The sequence below is a fragment of the Nicotiana tomentosiformis genome, chromosome 6, assembly GCF_000390325.3.
Source record: "Nicotiana tomentosiformis chromosome 6, ASM39032v3, whole genome shotgun sequence".
Lineage (NCBI taxonomy): Eukaryota > Viridiplantae > Streptophyta > Magnoliopsida > Solanales > Solanaceae > Nicotiana > Nicotiana tomentosiformis.
In genome coordinates this window covers 84,875,714-84,890,574 of record NC_090817.1, presented here as the reverse complement: position 1 = coordinate 84,890,574, position 14,861 = coordinate 84,875,714, and the positions used below count along the sequence as shown (strand labels likewise).

The window sequence follows — 14,861 nt, the reverse complement described above, 5'->3', positions numbered from 1 at the left end:
CAAGAAATCAGGAAATAGAGCAAATTTGTACCCAAGTCTGAAAAAAATGAATCTATGAATGTCAACACATAGCCTGTGATGTTCACAACGAAGGTGAGCAAGAAGCAGAGTATGAAGTCCACTTCTTTTCAAGATAAACAAAGTGAAAAGTTGATTCTAAAAGAAATACAAGAGAAGGAATACCCATTTCTGGATTCTAATGTGCCAGCTATTTTTGAAGAACTCCTCGAGTTAAATCTCATTGAGCTTCCGGAGATGAAGTGACCAAATGAAGCTAGGAAAATGAATGACCCAAATTACTGCAAATACCATCAACTTGTGAGCCATCCTATGGAGAAGTTCTTTGTCTTCAAGGACAAAGTTATGGACTTGGCTCGTGAAAAAATGATTGTGCCTAAAGATGAGAAACTAAGTATAAACCACATCTCTATCACCTTTGGCTCATTCATTCCAGATGAACTATGTAGTTTCAAAGAAAGTAAATATGAAGAATTAGTGGAGAACAACAAAGTTGAAGGTGATCAGCCTGATGATAATGAAAGTTGGACGTTGGTGACTCGTCGAAGGCGCCACAAAATAAGCCCACAAAAGGAATCACAAGAACAACCAAAGGAAAGTGATTGTAAAAAGACCAAAGAAACATAATCCAGTTAAGCATTTAAAGAAAGCAAAAGTGGAGGTGCACCACCCTCAAAATACACGACATTCAGTGACCTTGGAGGAGTTCTTGCCAAATTGGTTCCGCACGAAGATTTTCCATGATGATAGTGAAGCCTTTTGTTGCCATGCTGGCAAAGGGGAAGAAAAGAGTGATGACCTACCATTGGCACCATCTTCAGAAAAGCTCATCGAGTCCATTCCTCAAGAAGTTAATGTTTGTGAGGAAAAAGTTACGTGCATGAATTACGATCTTCTACTAGGTGACGCTCATTATAACCGCCCATTATACCTAGTTAGTTATATGTACGATGAAAGGGTAAATCAAATTTTGGTTAGTGGAGGATCCTCAGTGAACATCTTGCAAATTCGCAATGCGAAAGAACTTGGTATTCCCATAAACGAACTCTCGAAAAGTCGTGTGATGATTCAAGGATTCAACTAGGGGGCAAAGAGCCATAGGCGCGATCAGGTGGGGATCACCATTGAAGATATGAAATCAAGTGTATGGCTGCATGTGATTGATGTAAAGACTTCATACAACGTATTGCTTAGAAGGACTTGGATACATGAGAATAAAGTGGTTTCATTTGCCTACCATCAATGTTTAAAGTACTATGAAGGAGAAGTCGAGAAGAAGATAGTTGCTGATGATGAGCCATTCACCGAAGCTGAGTCACACTTCGCCGATGCAAAGTTCTACTTGAAGAACCGCAGTGTGAAAGAGCTAAAAGCTGATAATGTCATGAAAAGCAAGAATGACAAACCCACGACTAAAAGAGTAGAGGTGACTACTGGTAAAGTTAAAGTTGTTATTGAGGAGGTACAGCCTAACTCGAATAAATCTTATAGAGGAAATATTGTGTCTTATGGCAAGAAAGTAACTCATGCGCTCTGCTATGTCCCTAAAAGGAAGAAAGAGGAGGGCGAATCATCCAATCTCCATACCAATATTCTAAGGGAATTAACTCTTCCGATCAAATGAATTGAGGCAGTAACGCTATCCTCAACGCAACTTGGAGGGTTTGTAGCCCAAAATCATTCTCAGAATGTGTCACTCCCTACGAAGCATACAAATGAAGGCTTTGATACTAAGCTGCTACAAGTCAACCACGTGAAGGTCTGGGGAACAAGAAACCTCCATCAGTTAGCATCTCTATAAGAAGGGCGAGCAACAATTATATCACTGTAGAAGATAAATTTCCCACTTCTAACAAGCCTTTTGTCTTTGATCGACTTGAAAAATCAACTGTGAGGACTTCCGTATTTGAGAGATTGGATCCATTAAAGAAGGGAAACAAGTTCTAGAGAAATTATCAAAGCATAAGAACACCTGCTTCGCCCAGAATTCAGAAGATCTCCAAGGATTTCCAAAGTTTGGTTCCTTCTAGAATGAGGCGACAAACAAAATTTGTGGTTTCATGTAAATAAATACTGAAGGTAAATCCATATATTGTGGTCTAGTAGTAAAGCCATAACTAGATTATACAATCAATTAACTATGCGACTTGGGGTGATTTCCCACCGGAGTTGAAACAATTCGGCGATGTGGCATCCTTTATAGTTGACCAGTGGATCAATTGAGAATAACTAGATTATACAATCGATGTTCTATGTGATAATCTAGTTATTCTCGATCACCTAATTAGTACTTTGCTCGGATATTTGACCAGTGGATCAATTGAAAATTCAATTATGTCTGATTAACCTAGGATATGTTTTTATCACTTTATTTAACATATAACATGCATAATTCTTGATTTTAACTGGCAAGATATTATTGAGTTTTAATGTGTGAGCGATCGAGTCTAAGTATCGGCATCCAACACGATATAACACATTTCAAAGCAAAATGTATAATGCTACAAGATGTAGTGCTATATTAAAACTTACGTTGTAGCAACAACAATATATACTCAGTCAAATCCCATGATTGATATATATATATATATAATTTAGGATGTTAAATATATATAAATTATAGATAATAATAATCTATAAATGGTTGACCGTGTTTGACCACTAAAACCGACCAATATCAGCCGGAAACTTCATCAAAAAAATTTGAAAAATTATATTAGTTATGGAAAAATAAAATAGAACCTGGGCGGGAAAAATTTAATTCAGTATTCCTACCGAAATCGGTCGGAAATGAGGAGCTTATTTTATTTTAACATTTTTAGTTCATAATTGGCAAGTTTGACCAGCTTTTGGTCAAATGTTGACCATATTCCGATCGATTTCGGTTGGAAATGTGAATTGTGTCAAATGCTACAGTATTTCGATATTATGGGACCATATTTACCGACCGATGGTGCTCGGTATTTTTAATTGAAATTGGTTGTTTGAATTTTGCGACCAAATTACACTTTTTCTGACTGTTTCGGTCGGTTTTCCCTTCCGACCGATTACAATCGGTATGATTTGGACCTTTTTTGGCAGTTTTCTAGTAGTGCCATTCCCGGGATATAATTAGAGATGATCTACTTCTGAATGAAATAAATAAAGATCTAACTAGTTTTTGCTTAAGAGTGTAGTAATTAACTAATACTTGAAATATAATCTATATACAGTCAAACCTTTCTATAATAACATCCTTATATAACAACACTTCACTATAAGCCAAACTTTTTCGGAATCAATTTTTATGTTATGTTATAATATATGTTCTCCATAACAGCACTTCGCTATAACATCCAAAAATATTCGGAACAAACGAGACCGTTATAGAGAGGTTTGACTATATATATATATCAAGGAGGGCAAAAGAATGCTGACACGAAACCTCTTATTGTCCAAGATTCATCTTTTTCTTTTTTTCTCGGATTTTTGCTTTTTGTGTCCTTTATTTTGAGACTTTTTCTCCTCCTTCTAAGTGATTAATTATTTATCCATTTCTGTATCCCACGTCCAATAAACACCCATTGCTTCATCAAACGTAACGTCAATTATATTTCTTGCTTATATACCACGTTCACTCATTAATACTCATTACTTTACAGACGCGTTTGAGGAAAAAAAAAACTGAAAACTCATGTCTTTAGACGTCAATTAATTACCTTAATTGGTTTTCCTCTCTTCCTATTATTCATATATTATAGTCATTCTTTGCCGCCTCTTGCGTCGACCCTCCGTTCATTAGAAATGAAATCCAATTCAAGGTATGTTTCTCTTTCATTCTTCTTCGTGCTCTTTATAATGCTTTTTAGTTTATTTTTAATTTTGTAAGAATATATAAGGATAGATGTTTTCAAGTATTTCTACCGCATCTTCTAGAAATTGCTAGCATGCTATTGATTCTATGAACTTTTCTCCCTATGTTTGTACATAATACTACAATAGTTACGTTAATAGATCTTCCCATTAACTATGATCTCAAACGGATTTAATAACAGTAGATACTTTGTTGTTTCTGTAACGACTCGACCGGTCGTTTTCAGCATTGACACTCCGTTCAACTGTTTGAAGTCTTGAGTAGTTTTATGTGATTCATTTTGACTTGTGTGAAACGTCGGTTTTGGTTTTCAGGTGATCCAGAGTTGATTTGGAAGAATGACTCAACTGGGAAGCTCTAAGTTGGAATCGTTGACTAAGTTTGACTTTTTGTGTATTTGACCCCTGATCGGAGTTTTGATTATTCCGTTAGGTCCGGATGGTAATTTTGGACTTGGTTGTATGCCCGGATTGGTATTTGGATATTTCTTGAAGATTATTGTGTTAATTGACGAAAGTTGGCAATTTGGAGTTTTGGAATGTTCATAAGTTTGACTGGAAGTTGACTTTGATGATATCGGGTTCATATTGCGGCTCCTAAATTGGAATATATTTGTTATGTCAGTTGGAACTTGTATGAAAAATTTGAGGTTATTCCGAGTCGATTTGATATGGTTCGGCACGAGATTTGAAAGTTGAAAATTTAAAAGTTCATTAAGTTCGTTTCGATACGCGATTCGTAGTTTTGATATTGTTATGTGTGATTTGAGACCTCGAGTAAGTACGTATTATGTTATGGGACATGTTGGCATGTTCGGACGGGGTTTCAAGGGGCTCGGTTGTGTTTCGGATTGACTTCGGACCATTTCGGAGTTTCATGAGATTGCTGGTTTTCTGGTTTTTTAGTTGTGCTTCGTGATCGCGGGAGAGGGGACGCGATCGCAATTTGTATTTTTGTTAGTGGAGTTGTTTGTTCTTCGCGTTCGCGCTTCAGAGATCGTGTTTGCACTGGGTTGAAGCTTTTAGTCTTCTCTTTCACGTCCATGGCTATGCGTTCACGTAGTGTTGAGCAGGGCTGGTCAGTCTTGATGGGTTCTTCATCATGTTCGCGATGGTTTGTCCACGATCGCGGAGGTCTGGCAGTGTGCTTCATCGCGTTCGCGAGGGTGTTGCCGCGAACGCGTAGAGTAAAGTATGGTAGTATAAGTTTGTGCTTCGCAAACGCGAGGCTGTGACCGCGAAGGGTATTTGCTGGAGCAGTGATATAAAGTACTCTATTTTGAAGGTTTCAGACATTTTAGCATATTTTGATCTATGGAGCTCGGATTTGGGCAATCTTGGAGGCTATTTTCACCACATGGACTGAGGTAAGTATTTTCTACTCGGTTTTGATTATATTCCGTGATTCCATCTTTGTTTTGGCATTTGATTGATGATTTCAAAAGAGAAATTTGGGGTTTTGTCTAAACTTTCCTAAAGTGAATTTTTGAGTTTTGAACATTGATTCGGAGTCGGGATTGAATGAAATTAGTATTGTTGGAATTATAATTGAATGGGTTATCGGATTTTGTGAGTTTTGTTGGGTTCTGAGGTGAGGACCTAGGTTCGACGTTTTGATTGACTTTGAGTAAATGTGTAAAGAATCGACCTTTATCGATTGGGTTTGCTTCTTATGGCATTATTTGATGATTTTGAGTTACTCTTGGCTAATTTTGAGTCGTTCGGAGTATGATTTGAGAGGGATGGCGCTTCTAGTGTATCGATTTGGTTTGCTTGATGTAAGTATCTTGCCCAACTTTGTTGAGGAAAGTTTTTCTACTAATTGTCATTATTTGCTACATGCGGGGGTGATACATATATGAGGTGACAAGCATATATGCATGTGCCAGGGTTAATCATGCTCGGGGGTAAAGTATACTATAAATTGCGCCTTATAAAATTACGTGACCTTCTTGCTTCATGTCTTACTTGATTTCTAGATCACTAATAATATGGAATTAAATGTTAGAAACCAAGATTTAGTTTATTAAAACTTGATTAAAATTTGATCGAATTTTGTGAAACATTGATGTGTCTAATTCGGTCATCATTATGCTTAATCACTAATACATTTCTACGACCGTTATTCTTGAGATATTAGATTCTATACTCGTATTGTAGATCATTCTTGAGATTTGTTGAAATACTTGAACAATAAGGTTGTTGAGGGTTTTTTGAACTATTATTGGCTTGAAAGTTGTGATTGGGGTTCATTTGAAATATTTGTTTAACCACTCTCCTTGATGTTATTTATGCTTCCTACCTTGTTTGTCATTGATATACATATGCTTGGTGATGAAGAGTGTAAAGCACGAAGGGTGATGTCGTGCCTTTGCATATATATTATCATGTGAGGAGAGTGTAAAGCACGAAAGGTGATGTCGTGGCAGTTCATATATTTTATCATGTGAAAGAAAGTGTAAAGCACGAAGGGTAATGCCGTACCATTTCATTTGAGAGTAAAAGCACGAAGGGTGATGTCGTGCCATTTCATTTGTATTATCCGGATCGCATTTATATTATCATATGAGGGAGAGTGTAAAGCATGAAGGGTGATGTCGTGCCATTTCATTTATATTACCATGCTTTTATGTTATCATGAGTTCATGGCATGAATGGTGTTTCCGTGCGACCGAGGACGAGGGACATGCATTATATTGTGATATATTTTCCTTGTGTATACATTCATGCAGTTACTTGGAATGTTACTGTTGCACCTATGTTATCTACATGACTTGTCGTTGTTGTTCTGTCTTTGTCCTCTATCTCGATTGTTGTTGTGTTATCCATGCCTTATATATACTTAACTTGCAAAGATTATACCTTCCTTCCTGCTGTTATATCTACATTCATGTCGTATCTATTTTGTTGCACTTTAGTATAAGTCTTATACCATGTTAGCCATCCATGCCTCTACTTGCTAGATTATAAAGATCATGTTTTCCCCTCTTACTTGTTATATCTACATCTATGACTTCTACCATGCTAGTTAGGTGAAATTATGTTCTTTTTTCCTAATTGATGCCATCACTCATATGCCTCCTACCTAGTCTATTATTGTTGTCCATAAGTACTGCCTTGTTCATCATTGCTACTTGAGTATTTCCTACCTTGCCATTACTATTATCCGTATCTCTTTCACTTGGTTGGTACTGTTATACATATATTTGGTGAGGATGAGATAAATGCACAAAGGGTATTATCGTGCCATTTGATTTGATGTCTTGAGCATATTTCTCACACTATTAAAGTTATGGATTTTTTACCGTTATTGGTTGGTTATCGCTCTAAGGAAAGGATTGGCCGTTATATTAAGGAATATTAATAGGGGTCCTTCTAGAAATCATTTGCTGCTTCGCATATTTGTTTCCTTGTATTCTATTCAATTATCTTCTAGTATCAGTGAGTATCTTTTAACTAAAAAGCCTCGTCACTACTTCACTGAGGTTAGTTAAGACACTTACTAAGTACATGGGGTCGGTTGTACTCTTACTACCTTTTGCAGATTGCATGCAGATTTTGGAGCGGAGCTGCGGGTGATGACGGGGGCTGACTCTGAAGATGTTCATGCCTTTCGGATGTGGCTACCACTTGTCCCTGGGTGGTTCTAGAGTTGAATTCTGTTTAAGTACACTTCAAACAGAAGTTGTATTTATTTCTTATCCGCTTTTGCAACAATCTAGTCTTAGTAGCTTATGTCTTGGACTACCAGTCCTTAGGATGTTGTATGTAATCCAGTCATATCATTTGCTGATCACATTTATTTTATTAGAATTGTGTTAACTGTTAACTGGATGACCTAACGGGTCGGGTTAGGTGCCATCACGACTAGGGGATTTTGGGTCGTGACAAGTTGGTATCAGAGCACTAGGTTCGTAGGTTCTTCGAGACATGAGCAAGTGTCTAGTAGAGTCTTGCGGATCAGTAAGATGACGTCCATTCCTATTTTCGGGAGGCTACAAGGCATTTAGGAAAAAATTTCTTTCTTTTTTCCTTATCGTGCGACATTGTTTCAGCTTGAAACCTACGATTTTGATTTTTTCTATTTGTTCGTATGTGATGTGGCGCACTCAATATTCACTATGTGCCGACGATCTGTGATGTTGCGGATGGATTACGAAAGGCTATAGATGCTTGATTATCATTGCGATGTTCTGTCTAGTCTCGGGAGCAGATGCAGTGTTAAATCTTCCAGTCGTTCATTTGTGGTACGAGGTGGGTTCTTATATCTGGTTGGTATGAAGCCCAAGGCGACACACTGGGCCGAATGAAGCCCTTATCGAGCAACTCTTGCAACTGTTCCTTTGATTTTTTCAACTCTGCTAGGGCCATACGATAAGGTGGAATAGAAATAGGCTGAGTGCCCGGTAACAAATCAATGCCAAAGTCAATATCCCTGTCGGGCGGCATGCCCGGAAGATCTGCCAGGAATACATCTGAATATTCCCTTTCTACCAGAACTGACTCGACGGTAGGAGTATCAGCACTAACATCCCTCACATATGTTAGATATGCATCACACTCCTTCTTAACTATTCGCTGAACCTTAAGAAATGAGACAACCCTGCTAGGAACATGATCTAAGGTACCTCTCTACTCTAGCTGCGGTAGACCTGGCATAGCCAATGTCACTGTCTTGGAGTGATAATCAAGGATAGCGTGATAGGGTGACAACCATTCCATGCCCAAAATAACATCAAAATCCACGATACTGAGCAATAATAAATTGGTTTTGGTCTCGAAACCACTAAGAACAATCAAACACGACTGATACACACGGTTAACAACAATAGAATCACCCACGGGTGTATACACAGACATGTGAACTCAAAGAATCATATGATACACCCAAATAAAGAGCAAAATAAGATGACACATAGGAATAAGGGGAGCCTGGACCAAATAATACTGATGCATCTCTATGACAGATCGGAATAATACCTATGATGACAGAATCAGATGCAATTGCCTCCGTCAGGAAGGGCATAATATCTGGCCTGGCCTCCCACTCTAGGGCGACCTCTACCTGTCCGACCTCCACCTCTAGATGGCTGTGTAGGTGGGGTGGTAGCTGGTGCTGTAACCATAGCCTGAGGACCTGGTGGAGCACGCGGTGCGTGAGAAATCTGTGGATGTGTACCTCTCCTAAGTCTGGGGAAATCCCTCACCATATGGCGAGTGTCGCCACACTCAAAACAAGCTCTCGAAGGACGTGGCTGATGTGGCTGGCTTGGGCCTGATCGGCTGGACTGACCGTCGAAGGCACCCCGTATAGGAGGTGCACTAGACACGGGCGGTGCATAATAGGGATCTTGGGGCCTAGGAGTGGCCGGAGCACCGCTGGCGGCTAGAAGTGCTGAATGAATAGGGTGACCCATATAACCCTTACCCTGATGAGCTGCAGCTGGGGAACGAGTACCACTATAAGTGCCAGACTCTCCAGACCTCTTGGCCTCTCTCTCCTCTCTCTCTCCCGAGTCAGTATACCATCCAACCTCCTAGCAATCCCCACTACTTGCTGGTACGCAATATCCATCTCCAAATCTCTGGCCATGCTAAATCTAATACTGGGGTTGAGCCCCTCAATAAATCGACGAACCCGCTCCCGAACAGTAGCAACCAAAGCTGGTGCATGCCTAGCCAAATCACTGAATCAAACTGCATGCTCTGACATGGTCATAGAACCCTAGCGCAACTGCTCAAACTTTGCGTGCCATGCATCGCTGAGACTCTGGGGAACATACTCCCTCAAGAACATGTCCGAGAACTGAGTCCAAGTGAGTGAAGCTGCCTCAGCCGGACTACCCAACTCGTATGCACGCCACCGCTGATAGGCCGCTCCTCTAAGCTAGAACGTAGTGAAGAAAACCCCACTAGACTCTGCAACACCCATAGTACGGAGGATACAGTGGCACTCCTCAAGAAAACCCTGGCATCCTATGACGCCAAGCCACTGAAAGTAGGAGGGTGGTACTTCTTGTACCTCTCGAGCCTGAGTTTCTCCCCCTCAGAAACTGTTGCCCCAACTTTAGGTTGAACTGGAGCTACCGGCTGCATCGGTATGATATCTGGAATGTGGTGGACTTGAACCCACTGCTCTGGGGTACGGGCGACGGGATTCTGTGCTCCTCCTCCGGCTTGAGATGTGGCAGGAGCAAGTGGTATCAATCGTGCTTGAGCCAAGGTGTTGGACATGCTCAAAAACTAGGCTAGAGTCTCCTGGAGGGCTGGTGCAGTAACAGGCGTCTCAGGTGTCTGCCCTCCAACTGGAACTACTGGTTGCTCATCTGTAGTAGCTCGTGTTGGTGCTCTGACTGCACCACGTGGACGTCCTCAGCCTCTACCCCGGCCCCGGCCTCTCGCGGCTCTAGTAGGGGGCGCGAGTGTCTGGTCATCTGATCCAGTTGTACGTGTCCTCACCATCTGTGAGAGAATAGAAAGACAAAAATTTAGAATCCTAAGTTAAAATATCGCACGATAAGGAATCAAAGAAGTGAAGCTTTTCCTAACAGTTCCATAGCCTCCCGAAGATAAATACAGACATCTCTGTCCCGATCCGCGAGACTCTACTAAACCTGCTTGTGACTCATAACACCTATGAACCTAGAGCTTTGATACCAACTTGTCACAATCCAAGATTCCCTCCGTAGGACGTCGTGACGGCACCTTGTCTCTATGACTATGTAAGCCTAACAATTTTGCGGAATAACAGAATATAAAACAGAACTCAAACCTCAACATATGAAATATATTAAACAAACGGCGGTTCAAAATCATTACAACCCTCAAAACCCGGTAGAAATAAGTCAGATGCTTCTAAGAGGAGATACTAAGTGTCTCTATACATCAGAGTCTAAAACGATTAAGGAAAAACAATATAATAAAGATAGAGGAGGACTCCAAGGTCTGCGGATGTTGGCAGATGTACCTTGAAGTCTCCACGCACGGCTATCTCACTGGTATCTGGCCTGATAGGAAGAACCTGGATCTGCACAAAAAGATGTGCAGAAGAGTAGTATGAGTACACCACAATGGTAGCTAGTAAGTTCTAAGCCTAACCTCGGTAGAGTAGTGACGAGGTCAGGTCAGGGCCCTACTGGAATAAAAAGGAAACAAGGAAGAAGATATAATAATATAGTGAAATGACAGAGAATTTAGCAACCAGAATTTACAGAAAAATAATAACACAACAAATAAAGGTAAACAATAGGGGCACTCCTGAGGTACCGCGTCGTAATCTCAAATGTAAATACACAACAGGGGAGCTCCAGAGGTACCTCATCGTAGTCCTAAAAGTAAATATGCAACGGGGAGCTCCCGAGGTACCGCCTCGTAGTCCTAAAAGTAAATACACAACTCACAACTTATGGAACAAAAAATTTACAGCAAGGAATCCTACAGTTAAAGACTGAATACAAAATCAAGGAAGCAGGTAATTCAACTAAGCATGTTTCACAAATTTCAAGTAAGAGTTGAGACACGTAGATATGTGATACTAGGCTATACATGATAACTACACCAGCTAAAGCAACTCAGTTAAAGAATTTACAAGAAGACTATTCAGTAAGAACCGAAATTTCCACATTTAGCCCGTGTACGCACTCGTCACCCCGCGTACATGACACTCACATATCACAAATTGTTACAACAGTACCAAATCCTAAGGGGATTCCCCCCCCCCCATTTCCCCCACACAAGGTTAGACAAGCCACTTACCTCAAATCTCGCTCAATCAATCGATAAGAATGCCTTTCCCTCGACTTTCCAACTCCGAACGGCCCAGATCTAGCCAAAAGCAACTGCATACTACAAATACAACTACAAGAAATTAATTTAAATAATGTAACTACGACTTTAGCGAAGAATTAAAATATCGCCCCAAAAAGTCGACCCGGGCCAACATCTCGGAATTGGGTAAAAGTCATAAAATACGAACACCCATTCGATATCGAGTTTACCCATACCAAAATTACTCAAATCCGATACAAAATTCTTGATCAAAACCTCAAAATTCAGCCTAAAAAGTTTCCCACCTTTTCTACAAATTTCTCAACCCAAAACCTTAATTAAATAAAGAATAAATGATATCTTAATGGAGATTAATCAAAAATAAGTCAAGAATCCTTACCCAAATATTTTCTTTGAAAAACCCTCGAAATTTTGCCTCAATCCGAGCTCACTTGGTTCAAAAATAGAGAATGAAATCAAACCGTCGGACTTGGCCCTTTTCTGCCCAACGATTTTTCTTTTGCGGTCAAAAATCCGCTTCTGCGGTACCACTTTTGCGGAGAAATCTCCGTATCTACGGAGTTCACTTAAACTCCTAGACTCCGCACGTAATCATCAGCATCTGCGGAAGTGCTTCTACGGCCCCTCGTCAGCTTTTGCAGAAGGTCACTGCCGCTGGCCAACCGCTTCTGCGGTCCAAAGCCCGCTTATGCGGGTGCGCATCTGCGCAAACACATCTGCTTCTACGGATAGGCCTCCCAAGCACTCGTCTGCTTCTGCGATCAATCTTCATGCCGCACCTGCGACCACTTTCCATCCTCATCATCCCCGCATCTACGGTCGACCGCTCACTTCTGCGAGCTCGCACCTACGGTCAATCTTGCGCAGGTGCGATTGCACTAGAACTGGTGCCTTCAGCCATTCTCACAAGTTCAAATTGATCTGTTAACCATCTGGAATCCATCCGACGTCCCCGGGACCTCGACTAATTAAACCAACCAGTGTTAAAACATCATATGAACTTAGTCGAGCCTTTAAATCATATCAAACAACGCTAAAAACACGAATTGCATATCGATTCAAGCCTAATGAACTTTAAAACTTCAAACTTCTACATCCGATGCCGAAACCTATCAAATCAAGTCTGATTGACCTCAAAGTATGCACACAAGTCATAATCGTTATTACGGACCTAATCCAACTTCCGGAATCGGAATCCGACCCCGATATCAAAAGTCCACCCCCAGTCAAACTTTTCGAAAATCATCCAATTTTCCAACGTTCGCCAATTGAAGGTAAAATGACCTACGGACCTCCAATTCAACATCCGAACATGCACCTAATAATGAAATCACTCTACGGAGCTATTGGAACCGTCAAAATTTCATTCTGGAGTCGCCTTCACATAATTCGAACTATGGTCAATTCCTATGACTTAAACTACCATTTTAAGGAGTACGTGCCCCATTTCACTCCGAAACCAAAATAAATCCTCCCAAAAAGTCACGTAACCACAAAATAAAATAAAGGGAGCAATAAATAGGGGTTCGGGCTAACACTCTCAAAACGACCGTCTGGGTCGTTACAAGGTTAAAGAATAAGTGAATGCTTGAGAATTGATATAATTCCAAGTAATGAGTGCCTCAACTTTGAAGGTGAAGAAGGGGAAAAGGATACACGGTGTATGGGATTTCATGAACTTATTGTATGCATTCCATAATTCAAACGTAGTCTATCCTCTATAAATATAAAAGATGTTGAGTGTTTAATATATCATCCGCTCAAGCAATCAGGGAGTCAATAGGTATGGTAAGATGCAATGGTCGAGATCTCAATTCCTTCGTTTGATTGTTACTAAGCTATCCTTGTAATAATGAACCGAACAACCAACCTTGTCATCTCTCCTTAGACCTGGATGAAGAAATTCAAGGCGCCTTGTCTCCTGGGTTGTAACATCACAGGAGACCAGGCGGCAATGATTACTAACAAAAATGACTGTGTTAGGATTCCAAGAAAAAAATACAGAAAATATGCAAAGCATTGAAATGTAATTAGTTTGTTCTGAACCCCTGGTTGGATCATTACCTATATGTCATATTCAAATCTATCATAAACAACTACGTTCAAGAGGGCAATGGAGTCATCAACCAATATCAGTTTCAACATCCAATGATTGAAAGGGCGCGGAGCATCTGGCCCTTCAATCTCTGTAAACACCTCATTTTCAAAGTCAAAGGAAAGAATGCTACAGTTACATATTTCCCCCTTCAGCAGCCTGTAATAAGCACCATTCAGATAAGCAGTACCAAGGGTTTCTATACAGTATTTAAATAGGAAGATGTCTTGATGTTCAGGTTGAAGGATTCTCCATGAGTCCTTAGAACATGAATAAACGGGTGCATAAGGTTGATAGACCTTACAATTTCTGATGTTTTCATAGAAGGTCCAAAACGAAACCACCTTATAGTCATTAGTCATGAGGTCTAATACGAACCCAAACTGACGTCGGTGTTCCCTGAAGGATGGAGCAAGACCGAAGTTGGGTGAATGAAGGGATTCTACAAAGCCAAGAAGATGTTGAATATGTTGCCATCAATTACTCGCTCCAATAAAAATAAGGCATCCACAGAACCTAAAAGGTACATCATACCTCTGAATTCCTGAATATAATCAGGATTTTTATGTACGGCAGCAGCATCTGAGACTGAAACCAAAGTGATGGGATTGGGATTGAGAGGAGAATCATCATTTGAGGGGCATCCAACATAATCATAAATCATGATTTTGGGGGGCCTGTTCTTTCTGCTCCAATTTATGTGTTCTTTGATGAAGCTAGGGCTCGTAATTGTTTCGTACCAGTTCTTGCCGACGCATTTGAATCGCAACAAGGACTCGACCAGCAACCTGAGTAGAATCTCCATTGCTAGATCTTCAGGGAAAGGCCGACAACCATTATCACTGGTGGCCATATTAGAACAGAAAACAGAGAGAGAAAAAAGATGATAAAATACTTAATTGTGAAGAAAAGAAGTGATGGAGAAAGGCAATTCGGTAGAATGAATTGATTGAGTGAATTACTGGGCACTTTGTCACGACCCTAATTTCCCCCCGTAGGATGTCGTGACGGCACCTAGTCTCTTATACAAATTACAATTCTCAAAACCAGTAGTACAAGTCATAAGCTCTACTAAGTTTGCTAGAAAATCCCTAAATACAACTGTCCG

The 14,861-nt window shown here is 40.3% G+C and overlaps 1 protein-coding gene across 1 annotated transcript; it reads right to left on the bottom strand.

Annotated features, from left to right (window-relative positions):
• Window positions 1-13,722: 13,722 nt before the first annotated feature.
• On the bottom strand, window positions 13,723-14,606 carry LOC138894337 (F-box/kelch-repeat protein At3g06240-like). The gene is made up of 2 exons (XM_070179028.1): window positions 14,288-14,606; window positions 13,723-14,195 (listed from the first exon to the last, which is right to left on the bottom strand). Exons 1-2 carry the CDS (start codon window positions 14,604-14,606, stop codon window positions 13,723-13,725), a joined length of 792 nt encoding a protein of 263 aa, XP_070035129.1.
• Between the last annotated feature and the right edge of the window lie 255 nt (window positions 14,607-14,861).

What these genes read in the sequence shown, in the direction of transcription:
- LOC138894337 (XM_070179028.1), bottom strand. Translation starts at nt 14,606, where the DNA reads ATGGCCACCAGTGATAATGGTTGTCGGCCTTTCCCTGAAGATCTAGCA. An exon ending in TTATATTCAGGAATTCAGAG is followed by an intron (nt 14,196 to 14,287) that starts GTATGATGTACC and finishes TTGGCTTTGTAG; the next exon opens with AATCCCTTCATTCACCCAAC.